At 41.8% G+C, this 25,704-nt stretch overlaps 1 protein-coding gene and 1 long non-coding RNA gene across 3 annotated transcripts in view; one reads left to right on the forward strand and one right to left on the reverse strand.

Moving 5' to 3' along the window:
- The window catches only part of SCARB2 (scavenger receptor class B member 2), a 68,945-nt gene that overhangs the window by 41,848 nt on the left and 1,393 nt on the right, over nt 1-25,704 (reverse strand). For both annotated transcript variants that reach the window (XM_022599345.3, XM_089912070.1), the window contains exon 2: nt 7,988-8,145. In XM_022599345.3, the coding sequence (XP_022455053.1) occupies nt 7,988-8,145 (158 nt within the window). The remainder of the gene's footprint in view (nt 1-7,987; nt 8,146-25,704) is intronic.
- Nucleotides 20,055-24,990, forward strand: LOC149749175 (uncharacterized). The gene is made up of 2 exons (XR_016393333.1): nt 20,055-22,833; nt 24,424-24,990. It is a non-coding gene; the product is annotated as an uncharacterized LOC149749175 (long non-coding RNA).

A 25,704-nucleotide genomic window follows, 5' to 3' on the forward strand; every position in this document is an offset into this window, starting at 1 on the left:
GCCACCACAATAAGAAGCCCACGCACCGCAACGAAGAGTAGTCCCCGCTTGCCACAACTAGAGAAAGCTCACACACAGCAACAAAGACCGAACACAGGCAAAAATAAATTAAAAAAAAAATTGGCATATTTGAATGGGCTTTCTGTGAGATGGTTACATCTCTTTTGCCTGATTATACTGTGGGATAGACATTATGTCTCACTGGGGAATGCTTCTCCTGCCTGGTATTATAATACAGAGCATATAAATCTGCCCCTAAGGCAGTATTAATTAAACATACTAAAGGAAACAGAGTTACCTGAGTCCGCACAATATGAAACAAAAACTGGGGGCTAATATTCAGGGCCTAAAAAAGCAATAGTGGAGATTTTTTTTGCCCCTAGGGTAAATTGGTCTGGGTTTGACTTGTGCACTCAGAAAGAGGGCCTTTGTTGAATGCCTTGTGCAAACTTTTGAAGGCATGATAAAATGAACCCTAAAGTTCTAGAACACAGAACTCCTAATTTCCAGTTTAGCTGGAAATCTTCTCATTGATATAAAAAAGCAAATTAAAGAAAATGTAGTTGCATAAATCAATCATTTGATATCATTTAGGCAGACCAGTTCTTTGGGGAATTGAAAGCAACTGTCTTTGTAAAAAGGCTAAGTCATCTAAGCAAATAAATTTAACTTACACCAACTGTTATTTATAAACTAGTAAGTTTATATTGTAATACCTGATTCACGACTAAGTTATAAAATGAAGTTATGAGATCTCTGGTTATGTCTGTTATATGTCTGTGTGTACATTATAGATATGTCTCTACCTCCAGACAGTATCATCAATATTAATTTATAAAGGACCCCTATTTAACTGACTTACAGGAGGCACTTAGAAATTAAATATTTTTGAATGTAATAGAAACTAACCCAAATGAATTTCAAGTTCATGTGATCTGGGAAATGTTCAATATTAAATTAATATTTGGTTTAAAGTTTAAGTTTGTTGGTTTAATTAATACAGACATGTCTTACTTTTATTGAACCTAGTCAAATATGTTCATATTATTTCTGTTTTAAAATTTATCAGCAATAAAAATAGCTTGGAATGATGGCTGACTTGGTCTAATGTCTCCTGAAATTTTCATGGGTAATCTAAATATAATTGTTGGAAACAAATGAGTTAAATAGATATAAATGGGATAAGAGCCATTTAGTGTACTGTTTAAGAATTATTATGTTTTATGGTATGTCTACTTAAAAATAGTTTCTCCAGATTTTTGGTAACTTGAAACTTTAGAGTTTTGCTAAGTTAAGTTAAATAATGGAAATGTACTAAATATCTAGATCATTCCCAAATAAAGATACTGAAAAACTGATTACTAAAAATAGGCTTCCTTTTATAGAGAAATTAAAGATATTTAGCACCATTAATAAATGTTTTGTGTCACATTGAAAATTTTTCCATAAAAGGGCATGTTTTTATTTATTTTTATTTTTTAATAATTATTTTTTAAAGATCTTAATTTTTAAAATTTATTTATTTTTGGCTGCGTTGGGTCTTCGTTGCTGCACGCAGGCTTTCTCTAGTTGCAGCAAGCGGGGGCTACTCTTCGCTGCGGTGGGGGGCTTCTCAATGTGGTGGCTTCTCTTGTTGCAGAGCATAGGCTCTAGGTGCGCAGGCTTCAGGAGTTGTGGTGTGTGGGTTCAGTAGTTGTGGCTAGTGGGCTCTAGAGCACAGGCTCAGTAGTTGTGGTGCATGGGCTTAGTTGCTCTGCGGCATGTGGGATCTTCCCAGACCAGGGCTCGAACCCATGTCCCCTGTATTGGCAGGCAGATTCTTAACCACTATGCCACCAGGGAAGCCCCAAGGGCACGTTTTTAAAAATCATAAATGGTATTTATAAGTTTGCCAATCTACAGAATGCTAACATAAAAGTGCATAATTGCTTACTTCTTAGTTTTCACTAGAAATTAAGGTTTTAAAAATTTTTAATTTTTATTGAAGTATAGTTGACTTACAATATTGTGTCAGTTTCAGATGTACAGCAAAGTGATTCAGCTATATATAGATATAGATATATATGTATATATATCTATATATACATATTGATATATATTCTTTTTCAGATTTCTTCAGATTCTTATCCTCTATAGGTTCTTTTTCAGATTGTTTTCCAGACTCTTATCCTTTATAGGTGTGTATAAATCTTATACACACTTATAAGGTGTGTATAAGTCTTATCCTTTATAGGTATATAAATTCTTTCTAGGTGTGTGTGTGTATATATATATATATGTGTATATATATTCTTTTTCAGATTTTTATCCTTTATAGGTTATTACAAGATATTGACTATAATTCCCTGTGCTATACAGTTATGATTCTAATTATTCCTTAAAATGTTGTATTGTCACAGAAATAACCAAGTTGCTTTGTCAACTACACTGTAATCAAATCTTTAACCATGCCATTTTAAGTCTTTTGTTATTATAGAGTCATTGTTTTACTCTGATGCTTTTACAAAAATGAAAATCTTCAAGAAAATTCATAAAAAGGATTTTTTGACAAATACAGGTTTCTGATGACTTTTAGATCATACCACTGAACTGGGTAAGAAATTATAAAACTCTAACAGAAAACCTGATGCGTTTATCAAGATCAACAAGAATTATACGGAACTGAAGGAACTGAAAAATATGATTTATAATCTTATGATTTTTTTCTGAAATATACTGGCTTTTAATCTTTGTGTTCCAGAAAACCTTTCCTCTTATGCTAACTATGATATGTGGCAAGTTGATGAAGTATACCTCTGCAAATGAAGATGAAACACTTATCTTTTTCTCTCTACCTAATCTCTCCAGAATTTGGCTTCTCTAACTGGCTCCCCTCTGGACTTGATGGCTTATTGAGATCCAGATTACAACTAGTTATACTAATCATTGTTTTAATTTGTTCTCTTTGTTGTTTTCAAACTATTTATACTTTTTGTCTCTCTGCTATACTTTCTTATTAATGTTACTCGTTATTTTACTTATATTCTATTTTATAAGATTGTTGTATCCTGCATTACCTGATGTGTAACCGGGCCTCCAACAAAATTAATGATGGCTAAGTATCTTGAGGCAATTGATCACACATATATATATGATCACATATGTATCACATATATACAGATAAAGTTAATTGTAATGGTGCAACTTTAAATATGGGAAGAAACAACAAGGGGAAAACATTTCCTGGATCATAATAGAGTAGTAAAACAGAAGATCCAGAGGATTTTAGGTTGTTTAGGTTAATAGGGCCTAAGCCAGATATAGCATATGAATGGCCTATCACTAAGATCCTTGCCTGACCTAGGAATAAGCATTCCTAGGGCTGTGGGACAAATTGGTCACGAAATGCTTCCCAAGCCTTGGTCAAATTTATGACCAACGTGGGGCACTGTAAACAACAAAAAAATGTTGCTTGCCCTTTTAGCTCTATAGGATCAAGCCATTAGCTCTTGCAGTTGCCTACCAAAACTGAGCCTGAGGGGAATTCAGGATGGAGAAAAACAGGAAGCATTTTGTGCTTTGGATACCAGCCCCTAGATAATTAAGGTACATACCTAAGGAAATATTTCAATGACCTCAGATTCTTGCATCTTCCCATACATAGAAAAGCACTAAAATCATTAACTTGAGATATCTGTTTTTGTGATTAGAAGTAATCTTTTTATGTTTTGACTACGTTTCTTTTTCCTGCAAAAAAATTCATATATATTCTGACTCCTTCCTTACCTCTTTTTTTTTTTTTTTTTGCTGCACCTAGTGGCATGTGATCTTAGTTCCCTGACCAGGGATCCAACCCGTGCCCCCTGCATTGGAAGTGTGGAGTCTTAGCCACTGGACTGCCAGGGAAGTTCCCCTTCCTTACCTCTTTAGAACAGTTTCTCAGAGCTGTCTGAGAGGCTGTCTCTTAGGCTATAGTCCTCCGTAAGACACAGAATAAACTCAACTCACAGCTCTTATGTTGCACGTTTTTGTGTGTGTGTGTGTGGTACGCGGGCCTCTCACTGCTGTGGCCTCTCCCGCCGCGGAGCTCAGGCTCCGGACGCGCAGGCTCAGCGGCCATGGCTCACGGGCCCAGCCGCTCCGCGGCATGTGGGATCTTCCCAGACGGGGGCACAAACCCGCGTCCCCTGCATCGGCAGGCGGACTCCCAATCACTGCGCCACCAGGGAAGCCCTGTTGTTGTTTTTTTTAAGTTGACACTCATATTAAATTTCTATTGGACAGTTCTGATTATAGCATAGAATTAGCTCTGGTTAGAGAATAAAATTCTAGGTTGAGAGTGCCAAAAAATTAAATTAAAATCAAACAAAGAGGCTATATATACAGAAGAAGCTGGGGTGCTCAGGCCTTGAACATCACACAGGGAGAGTCACTAGGACCCTGAGCAGAGAAGGAAAGGAAATGTCAGCTGTGTGCTTTGGAAAATCACTGTGGCAGTGAAATGGGAGAGACCAGGGCAGGGTGAAAACCGGAGGCAGGAAAACTCGTGGAGCAAAAATGAAATATCAGTGAGTGACCAATCTGCTTTCCAACCTACAGGATCTGCTCTTGGGATTCTTACCTTCGCTGTGCCTTGGGCCCTGTGGCAGCCTGGTAGATCCTTTCTCAGATAAATGTCTTTACATACAGAAAATAAAATATCCAGGATTACAAGGAAACCAATGACTGAAATACAGGTGTCACTGTAAAAATCTGTGATATGGCAATATGTGTGTTTCTTTACTGACATTTTAAATAAAATGTAGCAGCAGGTCTAACAGCTACTGTAATTTTTTTTTTTTTTTTTTTTGCCTGCGTTGGGTCTTCGTTGCTGCACACAGGCTTTCTCTAGCTGAGGCGAGCGGGGGCTACTCTTTGTTGTGGTGCATGGGCTTCTCATTGAGGTGGCTTCTCCTGCGGAGCACGGGCTCTAGGCGCGCAGGCTTCAGTAGTTGCAGCACATGGGCTCAGCAGTTGTGGCTCGTGGGCTCTAGAGCACAGGCTCAGTAGTTGTGGCACACGGGCTTAGCTGCTCCGCATCATGTGGGATCTTCCCGGACCAGGGCTGGAACCCGTGTCTCCTGCACTGGCAGGCGGATTCTTAACCACTGCGCCACCAGGGAAGTCCACAATTACTGTAATTTTTAAGTATTTATGAACATGAATGATATTTTGAGCAACCGCTATCATGAGACACAATGATATCTGTGTTTCCATTAGTGGTGAAGCCATGGTACTGCTAACACTGCTGTGATCTGTTGCCTACATTTATACTCAAAGGAAATGCTAAATTTTAGTGAGTGGTTAGTGAAAATGAACTGTAATTTTTCCCCCCAAGTCACAGACCACCTGGAATTCTATCCATGACCCCTTAGGGATCCATGAATCAAGGGTTAAGGACCCTTGTGAGATGTTCTCAGGCTTCCCTAAGGAGTCAGTTTAGGTCCCTCTAAGATGGGAACATGCAGGAAGTAATGGTAACAGTTGGACGCTATTTTATTTCTAGGATTTATTTATTCCCATGACCACATCTACAACAGCATATTAAGGCAGCAGACACAATGGCCCAGAAGATGTCTTCATGGAACACTGGGTTTCCTCAGGTTATGGTTAGAACCCATGTCTTTTTCTCAATGAAGATAATGATGACAGGAACAGGCCCAGGAGACCCAGAGGGAAGACTGTTTGTTGGGGGTTTTCTTTAGTTCTCAGGTGAGTTTATTCTTGCAGGGAGGAAGTCATCCGTCTCGCCGGAAGGAATTTAGTTACAAAACAAAACCAGAAAAAGACAAATACTGTATGATTCCACTTATATGAGATATCTACAGCAATCAAATTCATAGAAACAAAGTAGAATGTTGGTTCTTAGGGGCCCAGGGTGGGGAGAAAAGAAGAGTTATTTAATGGCTATACAGTTTCAGATCTGCAAGATGAAAAAGTTCTGGAGGTCTGTTTTCCAACAATGTGAATATATTTAACACTACTGAACTGCACTTAAAAATGGTAAAGATGGTACATCTTTTTTTTCTTAATAATTTTTTTAAATTAATTAATTTATTTATTCTTTTATTTTTGGCTGCATTGGGTCTTCGCTGCTGCACGCGGGCTTTCTCTAGTTGTGGAGAGTGGAGGCTACTCTTTGTTGCAGTGCACAGGCTTCTCATTGCGGTGGCTTCTCTTGTTGCCGAGCACAGGCTCTAGGCGTGCGGGCTTCACTAGTTGTGGCTCGCAGACTCAGTAGTTGTGGCACACGGGCTTAGTGGCTCCGCAGCATGTGGGATCTTCCCGGACCAGGGCTTGAACCCGTGTCCCCTGCATTCGCAGGTGGATTCTTAACCACTGCGTCACCAGGGAAGCCCAAGATGGTACATCTTATGTGGGTTTTTTTTTTTTTTAATCACCATAAAAATGGTTAAAACTGCAAAATAAACAAACAGGACGCTCAGAGCCTAATTCTGGCTCAACTTCTAATTGTCACGAAGCTGGACAGACTCAAATGCAGGCCTGGTTCTACCCAGTACCTGGAGTTTCTCGAGGTTTTAAAGGTATAAAAACGCTTTTGAAAATGAGGACCCAAGTGTTGTTTATCTTTTAAAATTCTACTATATAATGATAAAGCTCATCTTTACAATTCTGGGTACTGATTTCCACAGAAGGGACCAAGACAATCCCCTAAGACTAATAATAACATCAAACACTTAATTAGCGTTAATTCTGTGCCAGGCAGTAGTCTAAGCACTTTATACATACTTGACTCACTTAGTCCTCATAACAATCCCATGGTGGATGTCCTATTTTTATCCCCACTTTACAGATAAGGAAACTGAGGCTCAGAGGACTAGTAAGTGGCAGAGGTGAGGTTCACAACAGGTCATTCGACTCCAGAGTCAAACCATGAGCACCTGAGGCAGGGATCGGGATTTTTATCTCTCCAGTCCAGCGCTGACACAGTGCTGACGCACAGTAAATGAATCAGGGGGCGACCATTTATTGAGCAATCGGTTACGACAGAATTGTGAGGCATTTTTACCATGCAGCAGTTCTGAAGAAGAAAGATCTCGCTGTCTGCTTCCTCTACTATTTTTTTTTTAAACTTGGTAAGGAGAAACTTTGTTGGAAAGAGGCGTGTGGGGCAGTGTACTGTCCTAGCGGGTTGCGGGGATACGGCAACAGTGGGGAAAAATACTTTGACCATAAGATCCCCCAGCATCTCCCTCTATTAATCTTTTCCAAAAAATGATTAAAGCAATGCTACTAACTCCCCCAGCGTTTGGAATTGATGGTCACTGCCAAAGACTCTAACCCACCCTACCACCTGGTTATCTCCTGTACTCTGGAGGAGTGGGAAAAGGAGTGAAGAAGAGACAGAAAAACAACAAGGTCCTACTGTGTAGCAAAGAGAACTATATTCACTGTCCCAGGATAAACCATAATGGAAAAGAATATAAAAAAAGAATGTACATACATGTGTATAACTGCATCACTTTGTTGTACAGCAGAAAGTAACACAATATTGTAAGTCAACTATACCTCAGTTAAAAAAAAAAGAAAAAGAAGAGACAGAAAGTACTGTCTCCAGACCAACAATGAATTCTAGGAACTGGTCTAAAACTAGGGATGTGGCGGAGAGAAATAGGAAGAGACCCTAAAAGTCACCAAAGAAAATCGCAGGACGACCTTAAAAGGGTAGGGAGTGGAGGGCAGCTCTCCGTCGCTCAGTAGCCACATTCTGCCACCTTAGGAGGAAGCAGCTGCGTTTCTAAACATAACAGGCTGAGTCTGGCCAGGTCCACAAAGCCACTGACACACGTGTGCCAAACACCAGCAGCATTTCAGACAACTGTAGCCGGAACATGTGCCCCCCACGCAGCACACAGAGGATGCTCGTGGGAAGAGACGGGGGCTCAGGCTACAGCAGGGGGTCGCTCCATTTTCTCGCTGGTATGGTAGGGAGGGGGTCGGGACTCACCTGTAGGTGTAGGGCCCCACTTCTTCCAACCGAGGGGTCTCCCCTCTGAGGACCTCCTCTGGATTGGTGACATTGAAGAAATAGAACTGGGTGTGCACAGGCAGAGGGGGCTTCCTCCAGGACTCAAAGGTCTCCGAGCCATTCCTTAACACAATATTCTAGGGGAGAAAACCAAAAGGGGATTTACGTAGTGTAAGGCAGTTGGCTTTGAACACAGAGGCAGAACGAGGGACACCCTGTCCTTTGACCTCCCAGCTCACTTATTTTTTCCACAGGCATTCAGCTGCTGTCCCTTGGGAGCAGGGACATGCCTTACGCCAATATGAAGCCCACAGCCCTCAGAAGCCATAACAGGTTTTCTATAAATATCTGTGGTAAAGAAAGGATGCTAGAGCCATAGCTCATGGGTGGAAACATGGTGTCCCCAAAACCAAGGCCACAGTCTGAGTACCCGAAAGGCCTTATTTGCTTTGTCACAAAGAGTCTACTGATCGGACAGCTTCCGTGGAAGTCAGGCCACTCTGAGAAGCTCCATGCACTCCCAGCTCGCCCATGTGAGAGACCAGGAAGAGAGGCCCCAGAAGGTTACTTTGGTTCTTCCATTTGAGGTAGAACCACACCCAGCTCTACCACTTTCACCACCAGGGGCTTCACACGCATTTTCTCATCTAATCCCCAACAAACCCCTAACATAGGTTTGCATATCCCTGTTTTAATGGTGCGAAAGCTAAGCCACACTGAGGTTAAGTGCTTAGGGTATTCTTTGTCTACAATCCTTCCTTTGTTTCCCACCCTTACCATGGATTATGGTCTAAATTGTGTCCCTGCCACCCCCCCCCAAAAAAAATTCATATATTGAAGTCCTAACCCCTAGTACCTCAGAATGTGACTGTATTTGGAGATAGGGTCTTTAAAGAGAAATTAAAGGTTAAATGAAGTCATTAGGGTGGGCTGTCATCCAACATGACTGAGGCCTCAGAAGAAATCAACCCTGTTGACACCTTGATATCAGACTTCTAGCACCCAGAACACTGTGAGACAATAAATTTCTGTAGTTCAAGTCACCCAGTCTGTGGTATTTGTTATGGCAGCTCTCGCAAACTAACACACCACGGCCCCTCTATGGAAGGAGAATCCTTCCCACCCTACAGACCTCAGGTGTGGCAAGTGACTTGATTTGATTAACAGAATGTGAGTGGAATGGCAAAGCGCCAACTTCGAGCTGAGGCCTTAAGAGGCATGGCAAGTTTCCACCAGCCACCCTCTGTTGCCCTGTCCCAGGTAGTTGGTGATCCTTCAGCCAAGGCCCGAAAATAGTAATGTGTAGACCAGACATGAAGCCAGGAGTCCAGCCTAAGTCGGCTGACCCAGCTAAGCTCAAATTGCAGCCAACCTGGCCGTAATGAGTACGGAGTATATGTTACTATTATAAGCCACTGAGATTTGGGGGTTGTTTGTTATCCAGCATTGCAAGAGAAGCCTGATTAATACAGCACCCAAAGTTAATAGACAGAAAGCTAATATCTAGTAGTTAACTTGTTAATAAAGAGAAACTGCATTTTTAAAGTTAAGATTACTGAAGTACTCGAAAAGGATAAAAGCATATACAGAATAAATAAACCAGAATTCAAACAGTGACTAACTCTGCATGTTGGAATTTGGGTCATTGTTATTTTCTCCTGGATGAGATTTTGTATTTTCCAAATTTTTATAATGAATAAAGAAAATTAACACTGAGAAAAATTTTTAAAAGAGGAACATGGGATCTGCTGATAAAGACAATGTAGGGCCACTAGTAAAACAGTAACTAGATTACAAGAGAAGCATCCCCTGACATCACCCGTCACTCCTCTAGCGGTGAGGATTTGAATGACAATCAACAGAGGGACGGCTTCAAAACATGACAGAAATCACATGCTAAAACATCCTGTGACACAGAACACAACAGGATACCAATTTTTAGTAGTCCAGGCCTCCAATTTAATAGAAGCAATGTTGCAAGGGAACTTGATGATATAACTCTATGATTCAATGGAAAATATCCCAAGAATCTCTGCAGGGAAAAACAAAGTGGAACCGGAATAAATGGATGCAGAAAACCTAAGCTTGTCAAAGCAAAAACAGTCATCTGGAGGGCTGGAAGTCAGTTCACATCCATGAGTCAGCCGTGTCATAGAACTGGGGACTCTTTGTGGTTTGGCATCAGTTCGGAACATCTAATCAGATTTCTAGCCAAACAACACATTACTGAAATATTCTTGGCCTTTACTGTCAGTACTGATTTACTGAGTTGAGATCAGATTGTTGAGATAGAAAAATTTAAAGACAAACCACGAAACCCCTTCCCTCCAAACTCCGGGTCCAGCTCAGACTCTCTCCTTTGTGAAGCCCTCCCCGCCTGCCCCTGCACACATTACTCTCTCCCTGCCCTGGCCATAGAGCAGCCTAACCGATCATTTTAGGCAGTTTTTTAAAAGAGTTTCGTGGTCTTTTATCTTATCTTCTAAACAGGAGTCTTAGCTATCTGGGGAGGAACAAGGGAGAGAGTCGGGCCCGGAGAGAGAGGGCAGCATACCTGGAGAGGCTTACCAGATGGAACCCAGAGGCCCTGGCAGGGTAAGGAAGGGCCTGTGGTCAAGGTTGTACAGCTGCTTCATGTCAGAACTGGGTCTGGAACCCAGTGCCCCTTTCCTCCACTCTCCCACCCCACCTCAGCATACAACATTTTAATAAAATGGGTATAAACCTACTACACATTTTAGTTATACAAGTTATATGGTAGAGTTTCTCTGGTATAAGGTATACACACAGCACGTAGAAACAGCTCAGTAACATGAATATAACCTACCTAAAACTAGTATGTTAACTATGAGAAGTGTAACACATAAATAATAATTATTTGTCTTCTAGAGGATTTTGAAGGCCCACAGATACCTTCAAAGTCATCTGATTTCATTAAAATGAGTCTCTTTTTTGGGACTTCCCTGGTGGCACAGTGGTTAAGACTCCATGCTCCCAATGCAGGGGGCCTGGGTTCAATCCCTGGTCAGGGAACTAGATCCCACACGCATGCTGCAGTTAAGAGTTCGCATGCCACAACTAAGGACCCAACTTGCCGCAACTAAGACCCAGTGCAACCAAATAATAAATAAATAAATAAATACATACATACATACATAAAAAAAAAAAGAACCTTTCTTATCCAGAAATTTCCAGAAAAAGGCAGGGCAATAATTTCTCCTCCTCCACGAATTCCTTGAGTACCCTCCCCTTAACTGGATGGATCATCCCTTCCTTTGAACCCTATAACACATTACATAGGAATTTCTTAGGAAAAAAAGTGCTCAGGACAGAAAACATCTTCTAAAAATTGAGGTTAACTGGAATCGACATGAAGCAGTGATATTAGCAACCAAAAATGAGAAGGAAAGTGCAGCTACTATATTGGAACATATTAGGTTAATAGTTGGCTACTCAAAACAGAAGGTGCTGACCTACAAAAAAAGAGTAGGGTTTTTTTTTTTTTTTTCTTTACTCCTCCCCACTCCTCAAGGACAATGCAGGTTTTGGAGAAATACTGGTTCAATCAACTAAATATAGTACTAGAAAACTCTATTTTCCGTCAACTTTGCTTATAAGATGCTGGGAGAGAAGAAATTGATGTGAGACAACCAGAGAAGAGCAGAAGAAAGGCGTGATCAGTCAAAGACAAAGCCACAGTCAAGGCCCTATAACAGCAGCTCGACAGCTACAAGTCCAAGGAGCCTTTAAAGGGTACCCAGAGGAAGTGGTTGTCCCCTAGGCATTTCAGCCACATTCAGATACAGAGAAAGCAATTCAGATACAGATTCACTAGAATCAGAAACACATAGATCTAGCACCTATTAGTTTGTGTGTCTTATCGGTAATCCAGCACGCCAAAGAGCTAAGTGCAGCCAGTTCCTTTTGTGGGTGGAAAGAAATATCTGTGTGTCTCTGTGATCCCTTTTCCTAACAACTATTTAAAGCAGTCCTATACCCACGGTTTTCTTGCAAAGTGTAGAACTATACATGCAAATCATCCAAACACTGTCTGTGCCAGGCATTGCAGGTAGGAGATACCCGGCAACACAGATGTGGTTTCTGTGTTCCAGGAGTTTACCCTCTATTTGGGGGATGGTGATTCACACATGCAAGATAATCAACAATGGAAAGTAGCCCGTAATAAATGGTCAATGAGTATACCAGGCAATGGTCTCCGTGGTGTTCAGACAATGGATTCTACGAACTGAGATGGAGACAGGTAGTGCTTAAAGTGAGCGAGGAAGAATGAATAAAAACTGGGCAAGCAGAGGAGGTCATGGGGGTGGGCTTCTTACGGATAGCTGGGGTTGATTCGACTATCCTGTGTGGCCGGACAGAGCGAGCCCTTCCTCCCTGCCTGTTCCATGTCCATCTCTCCTGGAGCCCTCTGCTTAATCAGAAAGAGTGGATGTGGAGAATGAGACAGTAAAAGATACAGAGGAGGGACGGTATTAGATGGGACTGGGTGTGGGTTTTCTAGGGAGTAGGGAGATTGATTTAGAGAGGTAGGTGGGGTCCCAGGAGTCTAGATTTTATATGATATATAAGGAGGGGGAATAGAAGGTTTCTGAGCTGCAGAATACTATCAAGAGCCAGGCATTATGTTGCCACTTTATCTCATCTAATCCCCTTAATAGTCTACAAGAGGGAAATCATCGTCCCCATTTTACACCTCAGGAGACCAGAGCTCAAAGAGGTTAGGTGAATGCCTGAGGTTTGCTAGCAGAGGGTGCAGCCAGCCTCCCACCCCAGGACTCACTGCAAACCTGTGCTCCTGGCAAGGCTGAATTTGACCGGAGCCTCACGCCCCTGGAAAACAGTAATGGTTCGGGAATCTCTGCTTCCGTGTTCCGGGAAATGGTTGACTGCAAAGAAACACCCTTCCCCATGTGAGTTAGATTCACAGATGTCTCTCTTGTTTACCTAAGACAAGGCTAGGCACTGATCCTCCAGATTTCCATTTTTTGCCTCCTCATGATTAGCTGAACAGCTTGACCCCACTGATCAATGGGAGTGAAATGCCGGTACAGCACGGTGACCATAGTTAAGAACACTGTATTGTACACTTGAAAGCTGCTAAGACAGTAGATCTCAAGTGTTCTCACCGCACACACAAAGAATTAACTCCGTGAGGTTATGGATATATTAATTAGCTTGACTGCAGTAATCATTTCACGGTGCCTATCAAGCATCCCATTGTACACCTGCAATATATACAATTTTTATTTGTCAATCATACCTCAATAAAGCTGGGGGGAAAAACGTTTGTTAACCAAACTTTGGCTAGGTTTCCCTCCTTCCCAGCCCCATGAACTCCTCCCTATAAAAGGGAAACCCTTTTGGCTAAGCCTTGAGGCCCTGCAGACCACACAGAGGTTCTCCCTAATGCAAGTCCCCTTGCCCCTACTGCAAAGTCTTTTCCCCTGTACAATCAGATTTGTTTTTTATTTGACACTCCTAACTATTGTGCCACGTTGCCTATTTTGCATTGACACAGGCAAGAGGTGTTTCAGAAGGTTACACTGGCATACGTGGGAAGGAGGGCTTGGCTAAGATTGTTGCAAGGATGAAATGAAGATTCAGCAGAGCGCTTATCGCAGGCCATGCTCAAAACACTCAGTAAATGGTGACTGCGATCTTGACTATTACCATCTTCAGGTTGGGGATGAGAGGGTTTCAGGACTTAGTCTAAAGAAAAAAAGGAATCATGTCGCTTCCAGGAGTCTGCTCAAATATAGACAACCCAACAAATGTTAAACAATGAAAGAGGGGGGGAAAAAAGTCTTTAGTCATGATTCTCTCTTCCGGCCCTACATAAAATTCAGTTTAGGTTGAAACAGCAAGGAATTAGTATAAAATCGAAAATAACCAAAATGTCGAACAGGACAAGAATGACTTAGTGAATTATGATAATTCACAGGCTGGAGTAGAAAGCAACTAGAATGATAAAAACTACAAAGACCTAAGGAACATGTTCATAATCTATGTTAAATGGTAAACGCAGGCAATGTAAAATATGCATAAGTGTGGACAAGACTAGCAGATACAATGCAAACATGAAACCAGGGGGGTGATATATAGATAATTTTACAATTTCAATCTTTTAGTTACCCTCAAAATCACTAAGCCTCCACACTAAACGTCTAATAGCCTTTATCTCTATGCAACAGGATTATGAAGGGTCTTGCATTCTCTCTGTGATGTTTCTCTGCATTGTTTGGACTTTTTTTTACAACAGAAGTAAACTAATTCTGTAAGCAGAAAAAATAACTGTTCCCTTATCATTTTTTTTGTAAGTGAAAATCTAAGAAAGAAACTCAGATTCTACAAAATGTATTAACAGGCCCCAAGGCAAGGCAGAAGGAGCAGATACAGAGAATCAGCTTCATCTAGCTTTTCCTCTGTCCTTGCAAAACAGAGGTAAGGCCGATGCCTCCTCAGCTGTGGTCAGTTCTCCCTCACAAGCGCCAAGGGCCTCCACCCGCCACACTGGGCTGTGGAGTATTTCTTTTCCTGTTATTGTCAGGACGGTTGATGTAACACTCTGTGTTCCTCGCCAGCTTTTCCTGACAAGCGTCACAGTGTGTGAAGAACTTCACAGTGAGAAAGGGCTTGCTGCGGCAACATGCATGGACCTAGAGATTGAGATTATTACACTAAGCGAAATAAGTCCGAGAAAGATAAATATTATATGATTTCACTTATACGTGGAATCTAAAAAGTAGTACAAATGAACTTATTTACAAAACAGACACAGACTCACAAACATAGAAACAAATTTATGGTTACCAAAGGGGAAGGCGGAGTGGGAAGGGATAAATTGGAAGTATGGGATTAGTAGATGTACACTACTATATATAAAATAGATAAACAACAAGGATTTACTGTATAGCACAGGGAACTATAGTCAATATTTTGTAATAAACTATAATGGAAAAGAACTGAAAAAAGAATATAGATATATATATGTGTGTGTGTATATATATAATACTGAATCAATCTGCTGTACACCTGAATCTAACACAATATTGTAAATCAACTATACTTCAATTTAAAAAAAAGGATTTGCAACCTCGTTTATTTATTAGAGCGAAGAAAATCATCTCAGAATTATGAACCCCAAAAGAGCCAGTCAGTGTGAGTGAACAGACGGTTAACTGCCCAAGTTTATCTTGCCTGGTTTGTATCCAGCTTAGCCAAAAAAGTCCAAAGACAAGGGGAAGAGTTCCCAGAAAGAAGGAAGGCAAAATCTTTCCCAGAAGGGAGGGTAAGACTAGCTGTTCTCATGACAGTCTGATGTGAACTTGTTCCTCCAAGTTTCAAGTGGATGACGAAGTTCCGGGATAGAAATAAACATTTGGTAGACTGCAGTCCTTCGCTAAACAAAGCAAATGAAAACCTACTAACAGGAACAATCCCTGACAGCTTGCTAGAGCCACAGTGACGGCAGGTGTTGTGACAACCCAGGATTCTCCTCCACCCCCATCACTGGCCTCTCCCTGGTTACTCTTGGCTGAGTCAACACTCAAACAAGTCTCAGACCACCTTTGACTCCATTCAAATCATGCTCTCAAGAGTGTTGGTTTTTCCTGTACCTTTAACATGTCTCTTTTCTTCCCCTGCTAAACGGCTGTCACGGAACCCACTGTAAGTCCCAGAGTGGATGGTGTGGGGTGGTGCGTGTGCATGTGTGTGTGTGTGTGTGTGTGTGTGTGTGTGTGTGTGTACACATTAAGTAGGGAAGGGGAATGAGAGAACAGAGGGGAGTTTATAAATGCAGCTGCCAACATTTCTAAAACAGTTGCTTCTTTATTTTTATCTCCTTCCCTGACATTCAGCTCAGAGAAGGACGATTATCATTGCTAAAATGCTGCTTACTGGAAGTCTCCAGGAATCAGGTGCTGTGCTAGGGCTTTACGGACAGGATCTCTAAGCCTTACGCTGGCCCTGCAAGGTAAGAATTCCCATTTTGCAGATAAGGAAATGTTGGCACCGGCTTTCCCAAACTCACAGAGCCAGTAAGTCAAGTGAAATCCCACCAAGTCTAGGTCTGTGGGTTTGCAAAGCCCATGCCTGGCCACTCTAGCAGCTGCCTCACCATCGCACCCTCAGGGTAGAGCTGCCAGATTTAGTGAATAAAAACAAAGGATGCCCACGGAGGTCCCAAATATTGCATAGGCCATGTCAAAAATGCTTTAATTCTTAGGATGCAATGCTGAAGGATTCAGGGGCAAAGTGCTGTAATATCTGCAACTTGCATTAAAATAATTTAAGAAAAAGTGTATGAGAGAGAGATGACGTCTATATAGGAGGATGCTAACAACTGATAAATTGAAATGAATCAAAATATTGCACAGACATACTCACTAAAATATTATTTGTAGTTTATCTGAAATTCAAGTTTAACTAGACATCCTGTATTTTATCTGGCAACCTCCCCCAGAAAGACCGTGAAGCTGTAGAGAAACCATCACTTGGGTTCCGAGGCCTTCCTTGGGCCACTAGCCAACCCTGTAACCAGCAGAGTTTTCCACTTATGCTAAATTAACCATCAGTGTAAGGTCCCAAGTCAGTTTTACAATGTGACTTTGGATACTGCAGAACACGATGGATTGTTCCAGGCATAATGTGGTGGCACTACCATCAAAAGAGGTATTGGAAAGATGATCAAGTTACATGGTCAATCTGTCATGTCAACAGCCAAGTTAATCATTTGGACTGAAAACCTTACCTTTCAGTTAATTAGCCAATATGTATGTAATGAGAGCTTTCTCTATGCCCAACAAGCATAGGCCCTGTTTCAAGAAGACATTTAGCTAAGGACACAAAATTGACCTGTATGTAACAGTGCAGGGCCCAAAGAGGGGCTTATGCCTGAAATTATTTGGATCATTTCAACTGTATGGATCCATCCTAAAATCCCCATCTGGATACCTCACAGGCTGCTCAACGTCAACGGGACCAAACAAGGGACTCATGATCGTCTCCCCTAATCAATCACTCAGTCCTGTTGAGTTTACCTCCTCCTCTTCTCCACTTCTATTCCTGCGCCTATTTCATCACTGGCGTGGACTGAGACAATACTGTTCGGTATTAGCTAGTCTCCTAATAGGTAATTAGGTAACAGGTAGTCTCCTAACTGGTCTCCTTCTGTCCAGCCCTGGCCCTTTCAAAGCTATTATCCACATCAGCTTCCAGAGAGTTCTATCAGGACAGACACTCTCCCTACTGCTCACAGGATAAAGTCTGAGGCTCTTGACCTGACGCAGCCCATCACCTGCCATCCTCTGTCATCCCCTGACAGGTCCTTTAAGCACCAGCAACACTCAACTGCCCACCTTCCCCCAGATATGGGCTGGATTAGCTGCTTCTGCTGAGAGCTGACATGAGTTGGTACAGCCACAAGATACAACACAACCAAGCCAGCCTGACAGAGCTCTTTCTGGAAGGCAGCACAAGGATGGCTGCTGAACCAGCTATGCTGGTATAAGCCACGTCCAGATGATAAAAATAAGCACTCAGGGAATTGCATTAGGCTTGATGGGAGTAAGTAATACTTTAAACAAAACTTTCAGCCTTCAAGAGCACTGCTCGTTGTTCTTTTAGTTCAACAAAGTGCTACTTAATAATTAAACACAAACTCAGCATCCATGTTGCCATCTACACCGTCTAAATTCACCCAGAGATGATGCAGACCAACTTTGAGAGCCTGATCTAATAACATGTGGATGATTCTCATTGGATTCCAGATTAATAAAACTCACCATATATCAAAACACCAGTTGGTTTGCATTATTTAAAAAATTTCTCCCTGAAATTAAGCAAACCCAATGCAGACTCTTATTAATTAATTAATGTAAGTAATTAATGTATGTAATTTGCACTATTTACCTTTTTAAATTCTCTGTTGAGGGAAAAGAAATACACTGCCATTAACATTTTACCCTTATTCTCTGACCTTATTTTAACTCAAGAACAAATGCCTCGGCTTTTTTTTTTTTTTAATGTCACTGTTGTTGAACTAATTTTGCTTTAATTGCAACTCCAACGATTTCAGCTAATGAGATCTGACAGTTGAGGTTCAAATGTTAGTCTATGTGTAAGCTGCTACTCTGTCTATAAAATGACATACAAGGGGGGCTTCCCTGGTGGCTCAGTGGTTAAGAATCCGTCTGCCGATGCAGGGGACACGGGTTCAAGCCCTGGTCCGGGAAGATCTCACATGCCAGAGAATAACTAAGCCCGTGTGCCACAACTACTGAGCCTGCACTCTAGAGCCCACGAGCCACAACTACTGAGCCCGTGAGCCACAATTACTGAAGACCACGCGCCTAGAGCCCATGCTCCGAGCCTGGGCTAGAGCCACCGCAATGAAGAGAAGCCCCCGCTCGCCACAACTAGGGAAAGGCCACGCGCAGCAACAAAGACCTAATGCAGCCCAAAATAAACAAATAAATAATTTATATAAAAAAAAAACTTGACCCTTAAAAAAAAAATTACATACAAGACAAGAAGGTGGAACAGTTATCCTGAAAAAGCTCCTGCTACAAAATACACACTAGAGGACTTTTTAAACCCTTCCTGGTAATTACAAATGTGAAACCAAGGTTGAGAACTGCCAGCCTAAAGAAAAAGCAGCCACCAGACAGAAACTTAATCAAAAGGACCAGGTGAAAATTGGGGAAATATATGTGGATTCCAGCCAGCGGGGTGTTGGGGGGAAGAGGCTGAAGGAGTGGATGAGAGAAAGTATTTTAAGATGTGAATAAATAAGAAGTGTGGCCGTGACAATCATGCTGGGTTCTGTGTATAACCTGTGGAGCCAGTCATTCTTTTACAACCTGTTTGGTTGTGATTATATCTCTCAAAGATGAAATAAGTAATGTTCTATGTCTCCTCTTCCCTCCATTACTGTGGATTATCAGAGATATAGTATTAAAAGTAATATCCTTAAAATGGGACTTGCGAGAGTAATGATTACATTCCCATAACAATGGCATTCTGCCTTGCTTTCTCTAGAAAGAGTATAAAACTCAGATGCCAAAGGAGCCCCGTGGGGAAGGTCAATGAGTGAAGCAGGTACAGGTTTGTACATATTTGCAAGCCAAATCCCAGCAATAATATTCACTTCTACACAGAAATATGCCCTCTCCCATTTTAAACACATTTTGTTAAACACAGGCTATCTTTCATTTTCCTTCTTTTGGTAAAGAGCATCAAACACAAACAGATATTTCTCTACTCTATGAAAGACAGCAGAGCAAGCACCGTGACAAAGGGCATCTTCACTGAGCCTTGCAGTCAGGGGACAACAGGGGTGTGACCGTGGTGGGAACAGGGAGGGAGGTTAGCAGCCTCTATTCTGCCCAGGCTGCTGCCACACAGGACTGTGATAGGGTCAGCACTGCAAAACAGCTACATGTTTCCGGAGAAGCTGGAAAGCTGGATTATTTGGTGAATTTTCCAGATTTTAAAGGTATAAACTGTTAGTGAGGAAAACGTGACCACTGGCCTACAGAGCGGAACAAAAATGTGAAGCTAAATAACAATATACAAACAAAATAATCCTGAAGATGTTAAGTTTTCGTTCTTCCATTCATCCACGCAATGTTTAACGACCATCTTTTTTTTTTTTTTTGCGGTACGCGGGCCTCTCACTGCTGTGGCCTCTCCCGTTGCGGAGCACAGGCTCTGGACGCGCAGGCTCAGCGGTCATGGCTCACTGGCCTAACCGCTCCGCGACATGTGGGATCTTCCCGGACCGGGGCACGAACCCGCATCCCCTGCATCGGCAGGCGGACTCTCAACCACTGAGCCACCAGGGAAGCCCTGACCATCTATTTTGTATGACATTCATTCAGCAGGTTGGGAAGAGGATACAAAGCTACATAAGGCAGGACCCCTACCTTCAAAGAGAGCTTTCAGGCTAGCTTTAAATACTAAATTGTGTCATATGAATAGAAAATCCCTGGCAGGGCTGAGGCTAGAGGGGAATTATCAAGGAATTCAATTATGGAGCTGCTTATGTTCTAGTCTAGTTTGTTTCACATGCAGGAAAAGACAGGAGATTTGCTGAACCTGCATCACCAATGGCCCAAACTACTGTCCTTCACACTGGACTAATGAAACGAAAAGGACATATGAATATACATTGAATTGGCCAAAAAGTTCGTTCGGTTTTAAGTAAACATAAAAGACACATTTTTCATTTTCACCAAGAACTTTGTTGAACATTCACTAACCAAATGAACATTTTGGCCAACCCAATAACAAACTAAACAAAATCCTGGTGGTTTGAAAACATTAATAATATAGCTTCCAAACTGACCTTACAGAAGTAAAGCAGAGACATTATGTTATTTTTTAAATTATTCTAAAAATCAACAAAATTAATTATATGAAAACCAGATCAGTAGTTCTCGAAGGGTGGTCTGAGGACCTCTGGGGGTCCCCAAGACCCTCTCAGGGGGTTCCCCAAGGTCAAAACTATTTCCTTAATAATACTAAGACATAATCTTCCTTTTTCACTCTCATTCTTTCAGGAGCATACAGAGGAGCTTTCTAGAGGTCACACAGCTTGTAATGATGTCATCGCTCTGACAGCTAACGGAATATGTGTTTGTGTATTCTTGTGTTTTAAAAATGTATCCGTTTTAATTTCTAATATTGTAAATATCAATAGATATAACCCACAGAAATATAGGTTCTTTGGGGTCTTCAATAATTGTTAAGAGAATAAAAGGGTCTGAGCCCCAAAAGTCTGAATTAGGTCATAAATTCCATAAGAGTAAGGACTGTGTCTCATTTACTATTGTATCCATAGCTCTTAGCACATCGCCTCACAAATGGTTCACACTCATTAAATATTGATATTTGCTAAATAAACAGATGACTGCCAAAGAATATACCTAAAACTGCTTTTGGATATAGAGAGCAAACACTGAAAGTAGCCTTTATTTTCCTCGGTTGCTTTTGACTAGTTACCAGCTTTGATAAAAAAAACAGTCGCTTCATGTAATGTATCATGTATATAGAGTATATATCTTGATGATATAGGCCATTAATGCCCAGTCACTTGGCCAACATCCTGTGTTTTCATTAATGATCTTATAATCCCACCTGCCGATTCCTCCCTGGGAAACAAGCAAGTGTCTGGCAGAACACATGGCCCCTTCACTGCGGCCTGACAATGAAATCTTGTACTTTATTCAACAAGAAAACAAAAACGATTCTCACAATCTAGAACCTTCCCCTCCCTCCCTAAAGATATCTCCTTTAATGTAAACGTGCAGAATAATAGTAATTACTAAGAGTAATGGCCCCAACTAGAATTATCAACTCTTTTATATGTTAGTCATACCAGTTGAAATTAAAAATAAATACAGCAAATTAAAAATAAATTAAAAATAAGTAGAAGCACCCCATTTCTGTAAAGTATATGTATTACTATATATGCACAATGAAAAAATGTGGATTAATCAACAATATATGTAACAGTGGTAATCTTTCTTTTATTAATTTTTATTGTCTGACTTTTTACAATGGCATGTATTTCTTTTTACCAGAAAAATAAACAAAAATAAAGAATAAAATACAAAGTTAAAAAAAAAAAAAAAGAATTGCCATGTCAAGGAGTGAAGACATGGGTTAACACAATCACCATCCAAACCAGTCACAGACTTCATGGTTAGCTCTTTGACCTGGGTGCTGTTCCTAAGGACTCTGATTCAGCAGGGCTGGTGGGGTCTCTATTTTTTAAATTTCCATAGGTGATTCTGATGTGGTTCCCTAGAGTCTAGGGACAACACTGAGAACTACTGGTTTACTCCATTGTCTTAACCATTAGTAATGAATGCACGCACGGTCACCATGAATTAGTAACAGCTGAAAGAAACATAATATGATTTTGATGTCACCAGATCATGTTTCTAAAAGCCAGGGAGGAGTTGGATAATTTGCTTATGAGTTCAAGAATCTGGCAAGGATACGGCCTCTGTTTACAGATCTATGGTTTCTGCTTGTGCTGAGCCAATTACATGACTCTATCACGAATCTGGAAAGAAGGAACTGAGAGATGAAGCATGTTCATGGGAGGCTCAGCAGCTGAAGAGTCATATAGGGTCAGGGCTGGGGAAGGTCCAGATGAGGAAACAGCCTGGGCCAGAGGAAACAGAGGAAGCTGGTTGGTGGGGAAAGCAGAGGAACGCGTGGGAGACACAGAGCGTGCCTGGTCCTGCTGACTTTCCAGTTTCTACTGGATTGGCAGGAGGCCTGACTGTGCTATGGTTCTTACCCTTCGATTTCTATGAGCTTCCTCTTCCGGCTTTATAAAAAGCCGGCTAGCTCTTTTTATTTTTTTTTGCGGTACGCGGGCCTCTCACTGTTGTGGCCTCTCCCGTTGCGGAGCACAAGCTCCGGACGCACAGGCTCAGCGGCCATGGCTCACCGGCACAGCCGCTCCGCGGCATGTGGGATCTTCCCGGACCGGGGCACGAACCCGTGTCCCCTGCATCGGCAGGCGGACTCTCAACCACCGCGCCACCAGGGAAGCCCCTACGGCTAGCTCTTTCCTGAGCTCGCGTGAGGGTGCCTCGTTTCCTCAGAGAGCATTGCCCCTCTTTAATGCCAAGAAGTGGAGGACAATGTGATATGTGAGGGTAGAATTTTCTGTCACCACGAATCTTTTGAAAGGAAAGAAGGTGCTAGTAACTGCTCCGGGATAACAGGTGTCAATAAGCCAGAACTGTCACAGGCAACGTATCCAGTGCCACATAGGTGTAAAGGTAATTCGATACCCACCACCATCCATTTCAAAACTGACACAGTCTCAGTTTCCTTGACTAGAAAATAACAGATTAAGTGATGCCTAAGGTTTTTTTCTTAATCTAAGATTCTATGTCTTCTTAACTCTGAAAAGAGACAGCTAAGGAGATGAGGTAGCCGGGCAAGAAGGAGCCCTTTAAGATTACATATACTTGATTGTCTTTACATAAACAACAACGAAGATGTTTTACTCATTTGACTTTAAAAAAGACCCCACATATTCACCAATCAATGTTACTTGGTTAAATTATCAGTGCTTATATTTTATTTCTTGGGGCACTAGAACAACTCCAAAGTTGCTTTGGCTCCCGATGGAGGCCAGCTGGTACCTGCCCAGAGCCTCAGGTTCTGGCAAAGGGTAAGGGAATCTGTCCCGTTTGTCTCGTCGCTGAGACCTAAGGCTATCGTTCTTCCTTGGTCTGTGAATAGGAAGCAAAGTGTCAACAGTCTCTTGCCCTCTCACTGCTTCCCTTGCCAGCCCATCTCTTATTAGCCAGCCCTGACTTTGGCCAGCTCTGTGTCCTAATTTCTGGGAGATGTTTAAACTGTCAACAAGCCTAAAGGCAAATTTAATATCCTGAGCTGCAGAGTTGTTCTCAAGCACAGGTCGTATGCCTGTGTCATAGAATCTCAGAAATTTGAAGCTAGAAGGAACTTTACTACATAAGCTTCAGTTCCTAGATGAGAAACGAATAGCTGGAAACAATAACAAATGTTTACTGTTGTCTGTACAAATATGTTGCCTATACAAATTACAATAACAAAGTCAGGTGCTTGGGAGGGACTGTGCTATATGCTTTCCATCAATCCTTTTATTTCATTCTTGCCCCAACCCAAAGGTAGGCATTCTTATTACCCCCATTTTCAAGATGAGGAGCCTAAGGGTTTGAGAGGTTCAATACTTTGCTACTTGGCTTGTCCAGTTTAATCCAAGTATTTGTTAGTGACAGAAAAAGGAGTTTTAACCAAGCTCTGCTGATTCTTACGACACTGTTCTTTCAAGTAAAATGATCAAAAGTGAGGCAGCAGGCTTTTTAGCTACCTACCATGTACCAGGCACTACACTAGGTGTCAGAACAATTAGCAGGGTTACCAGATGAAATGTCACGTTAAAATCCTGCCCTTCCAGGTTCTAGGGAGGAAAAGAGGTTGCTAGGTCTCTGCAAAGCTCTGTCTTCAGGGAGGTTAAAATGCACGACAGAGGAGGCCTGGTTAATGCTCAGAGTATCCCCCAGGATGTGGGTGTGGGCCAAGGAGGGAAGCATTACTCTGCCTCTTCTGCAATTGAGAAAAGTAAAGAGAAACAATTACAGGGCTTGCCCAATGCAGGGCATAATATAACAAGCCAAGAATGGAACCAAATGGTCTTGGTTCCTTCCACTCTATTCAATGGCCAAAATTAAAATCTCCCTTCAATCACCCCTGGCTACTGTGGGATCAAAGATAATTATCACATGAAACAAATTCTTCTAATAGGAATTATGTTACTAAGCTTCTCACAATTAACCCAACCTACTCATTTGATTTTCTCTCTTCTCTTTTTGATGTAGACAAGACAGGACACAGTCTTCAAATGAAAAAAATTAAGAACTGGGAGTATCAGAGTGGATTATATTACAAGTATATTAAAGTCAAGCTATGAATGAATTTTCCATAACAACATTAATGGAAAGAATGATGGCAGCCATAACTGATCACCTATTCCGTGCCTGAGACTGTGCTCAGATTACCTCACTCGGTCTCACGACAGCACACACAGAGGCAGATCGTGGGTTTGTGTGAAGCTTGTACATGGTGTGGAGGCCCTCCTTAAGAAAAGAACATTTTGGATACAGAATTAGGTAGAAGGCTTTGGAAGGGCCTGTGCAAGCGAGGGACCCAAAGCGTGAGCTTCGTGACCTTCATGGTAAACGCACCGCTGTGCCCAAGATGGCTAACATCCTCACTTCTCCAAGGAATGAAATTGAGGCTCAGAGAAGTAACTTGCTCAGAGGCAAAAGGCTTGGAAATGTCAGGGCTAGGATTTGAACATAGGGTGCCTGACCTCAAATCTCATGTATTTTTTCTTTGCTTACGTGCCTTCTAACGAAAATAAAACTGGTATCATTTACAAATAACTATACATACTAACTATACCCCATGAAAAGTACACTCATTTCCTCTAATAACTCTTATAGTCCTTCTATCTACGGGAGTTGTTATTATCCCCATTTACAGATGGAAAAACCTAAAATCAAGAAAGGTTAAGCACCAGCCAAAGGTAACCTAGCTAGTACACAGGGGAGCCAGGATTCATGCCCACGAATTGACCTGCAGAGACCTTACTCTTTCCCGCCACCTCTTGCTACCATCCTACAGGTGATCCAGGAAAGCAGAATGGTAATGATGGTAATGCGTGACCTCTGGTTGCCTTACAATATTCCCACACCTGTCCACAGAAACTAGCCCTGTCATTTAGTTTCACATACCACATTGTGTGATATTCCTTAACAGGGTGAGGCAATTCTGAAAGTTCACTTCCTCTGTACTATAATTTATCAGTCAGATCAGAGTCCATTCCTCATGGAGAAAACCACCTTTAAAAGCCAATTACCAAATATCAACACCAACTCAAGTCCCAGCCAAGCTGCCTTACAGCCCACACCGCCCGGCATCCTCCCTGCGCACCGCCCATGAATGTACACCCACAGAGCATCAGAAGGCTGATAATATCTGAGACACGGCGGAGATCACTCAACCTACAGGGCTCTCCTGAAACAGCCTTTCAAAGCCACACAAGAAAATTCAATTGGCTGCAACTGGATTGCTTAACTCTAGTCACCCAAGCAAGA

The sequence above is a fragment of the Delphinapterus leucas genome, chromosome 5, assembly GCF_059928025.1.
Source record: "Delphinapterus leucas isolate spDelLeu-1000000601 "Yukka" chromosome 5, BTC_Dleu_Yukka2, whole genome shotgun sequence".
In the NCBI taxonomy this organism is placed as follows: domain Eukaryota; kingdom Metazoa; phylum Chordata; class Mammalia; order Artiodactyla; family Monodontidae; genus Delphinapterus; species Delphinapterus leucas.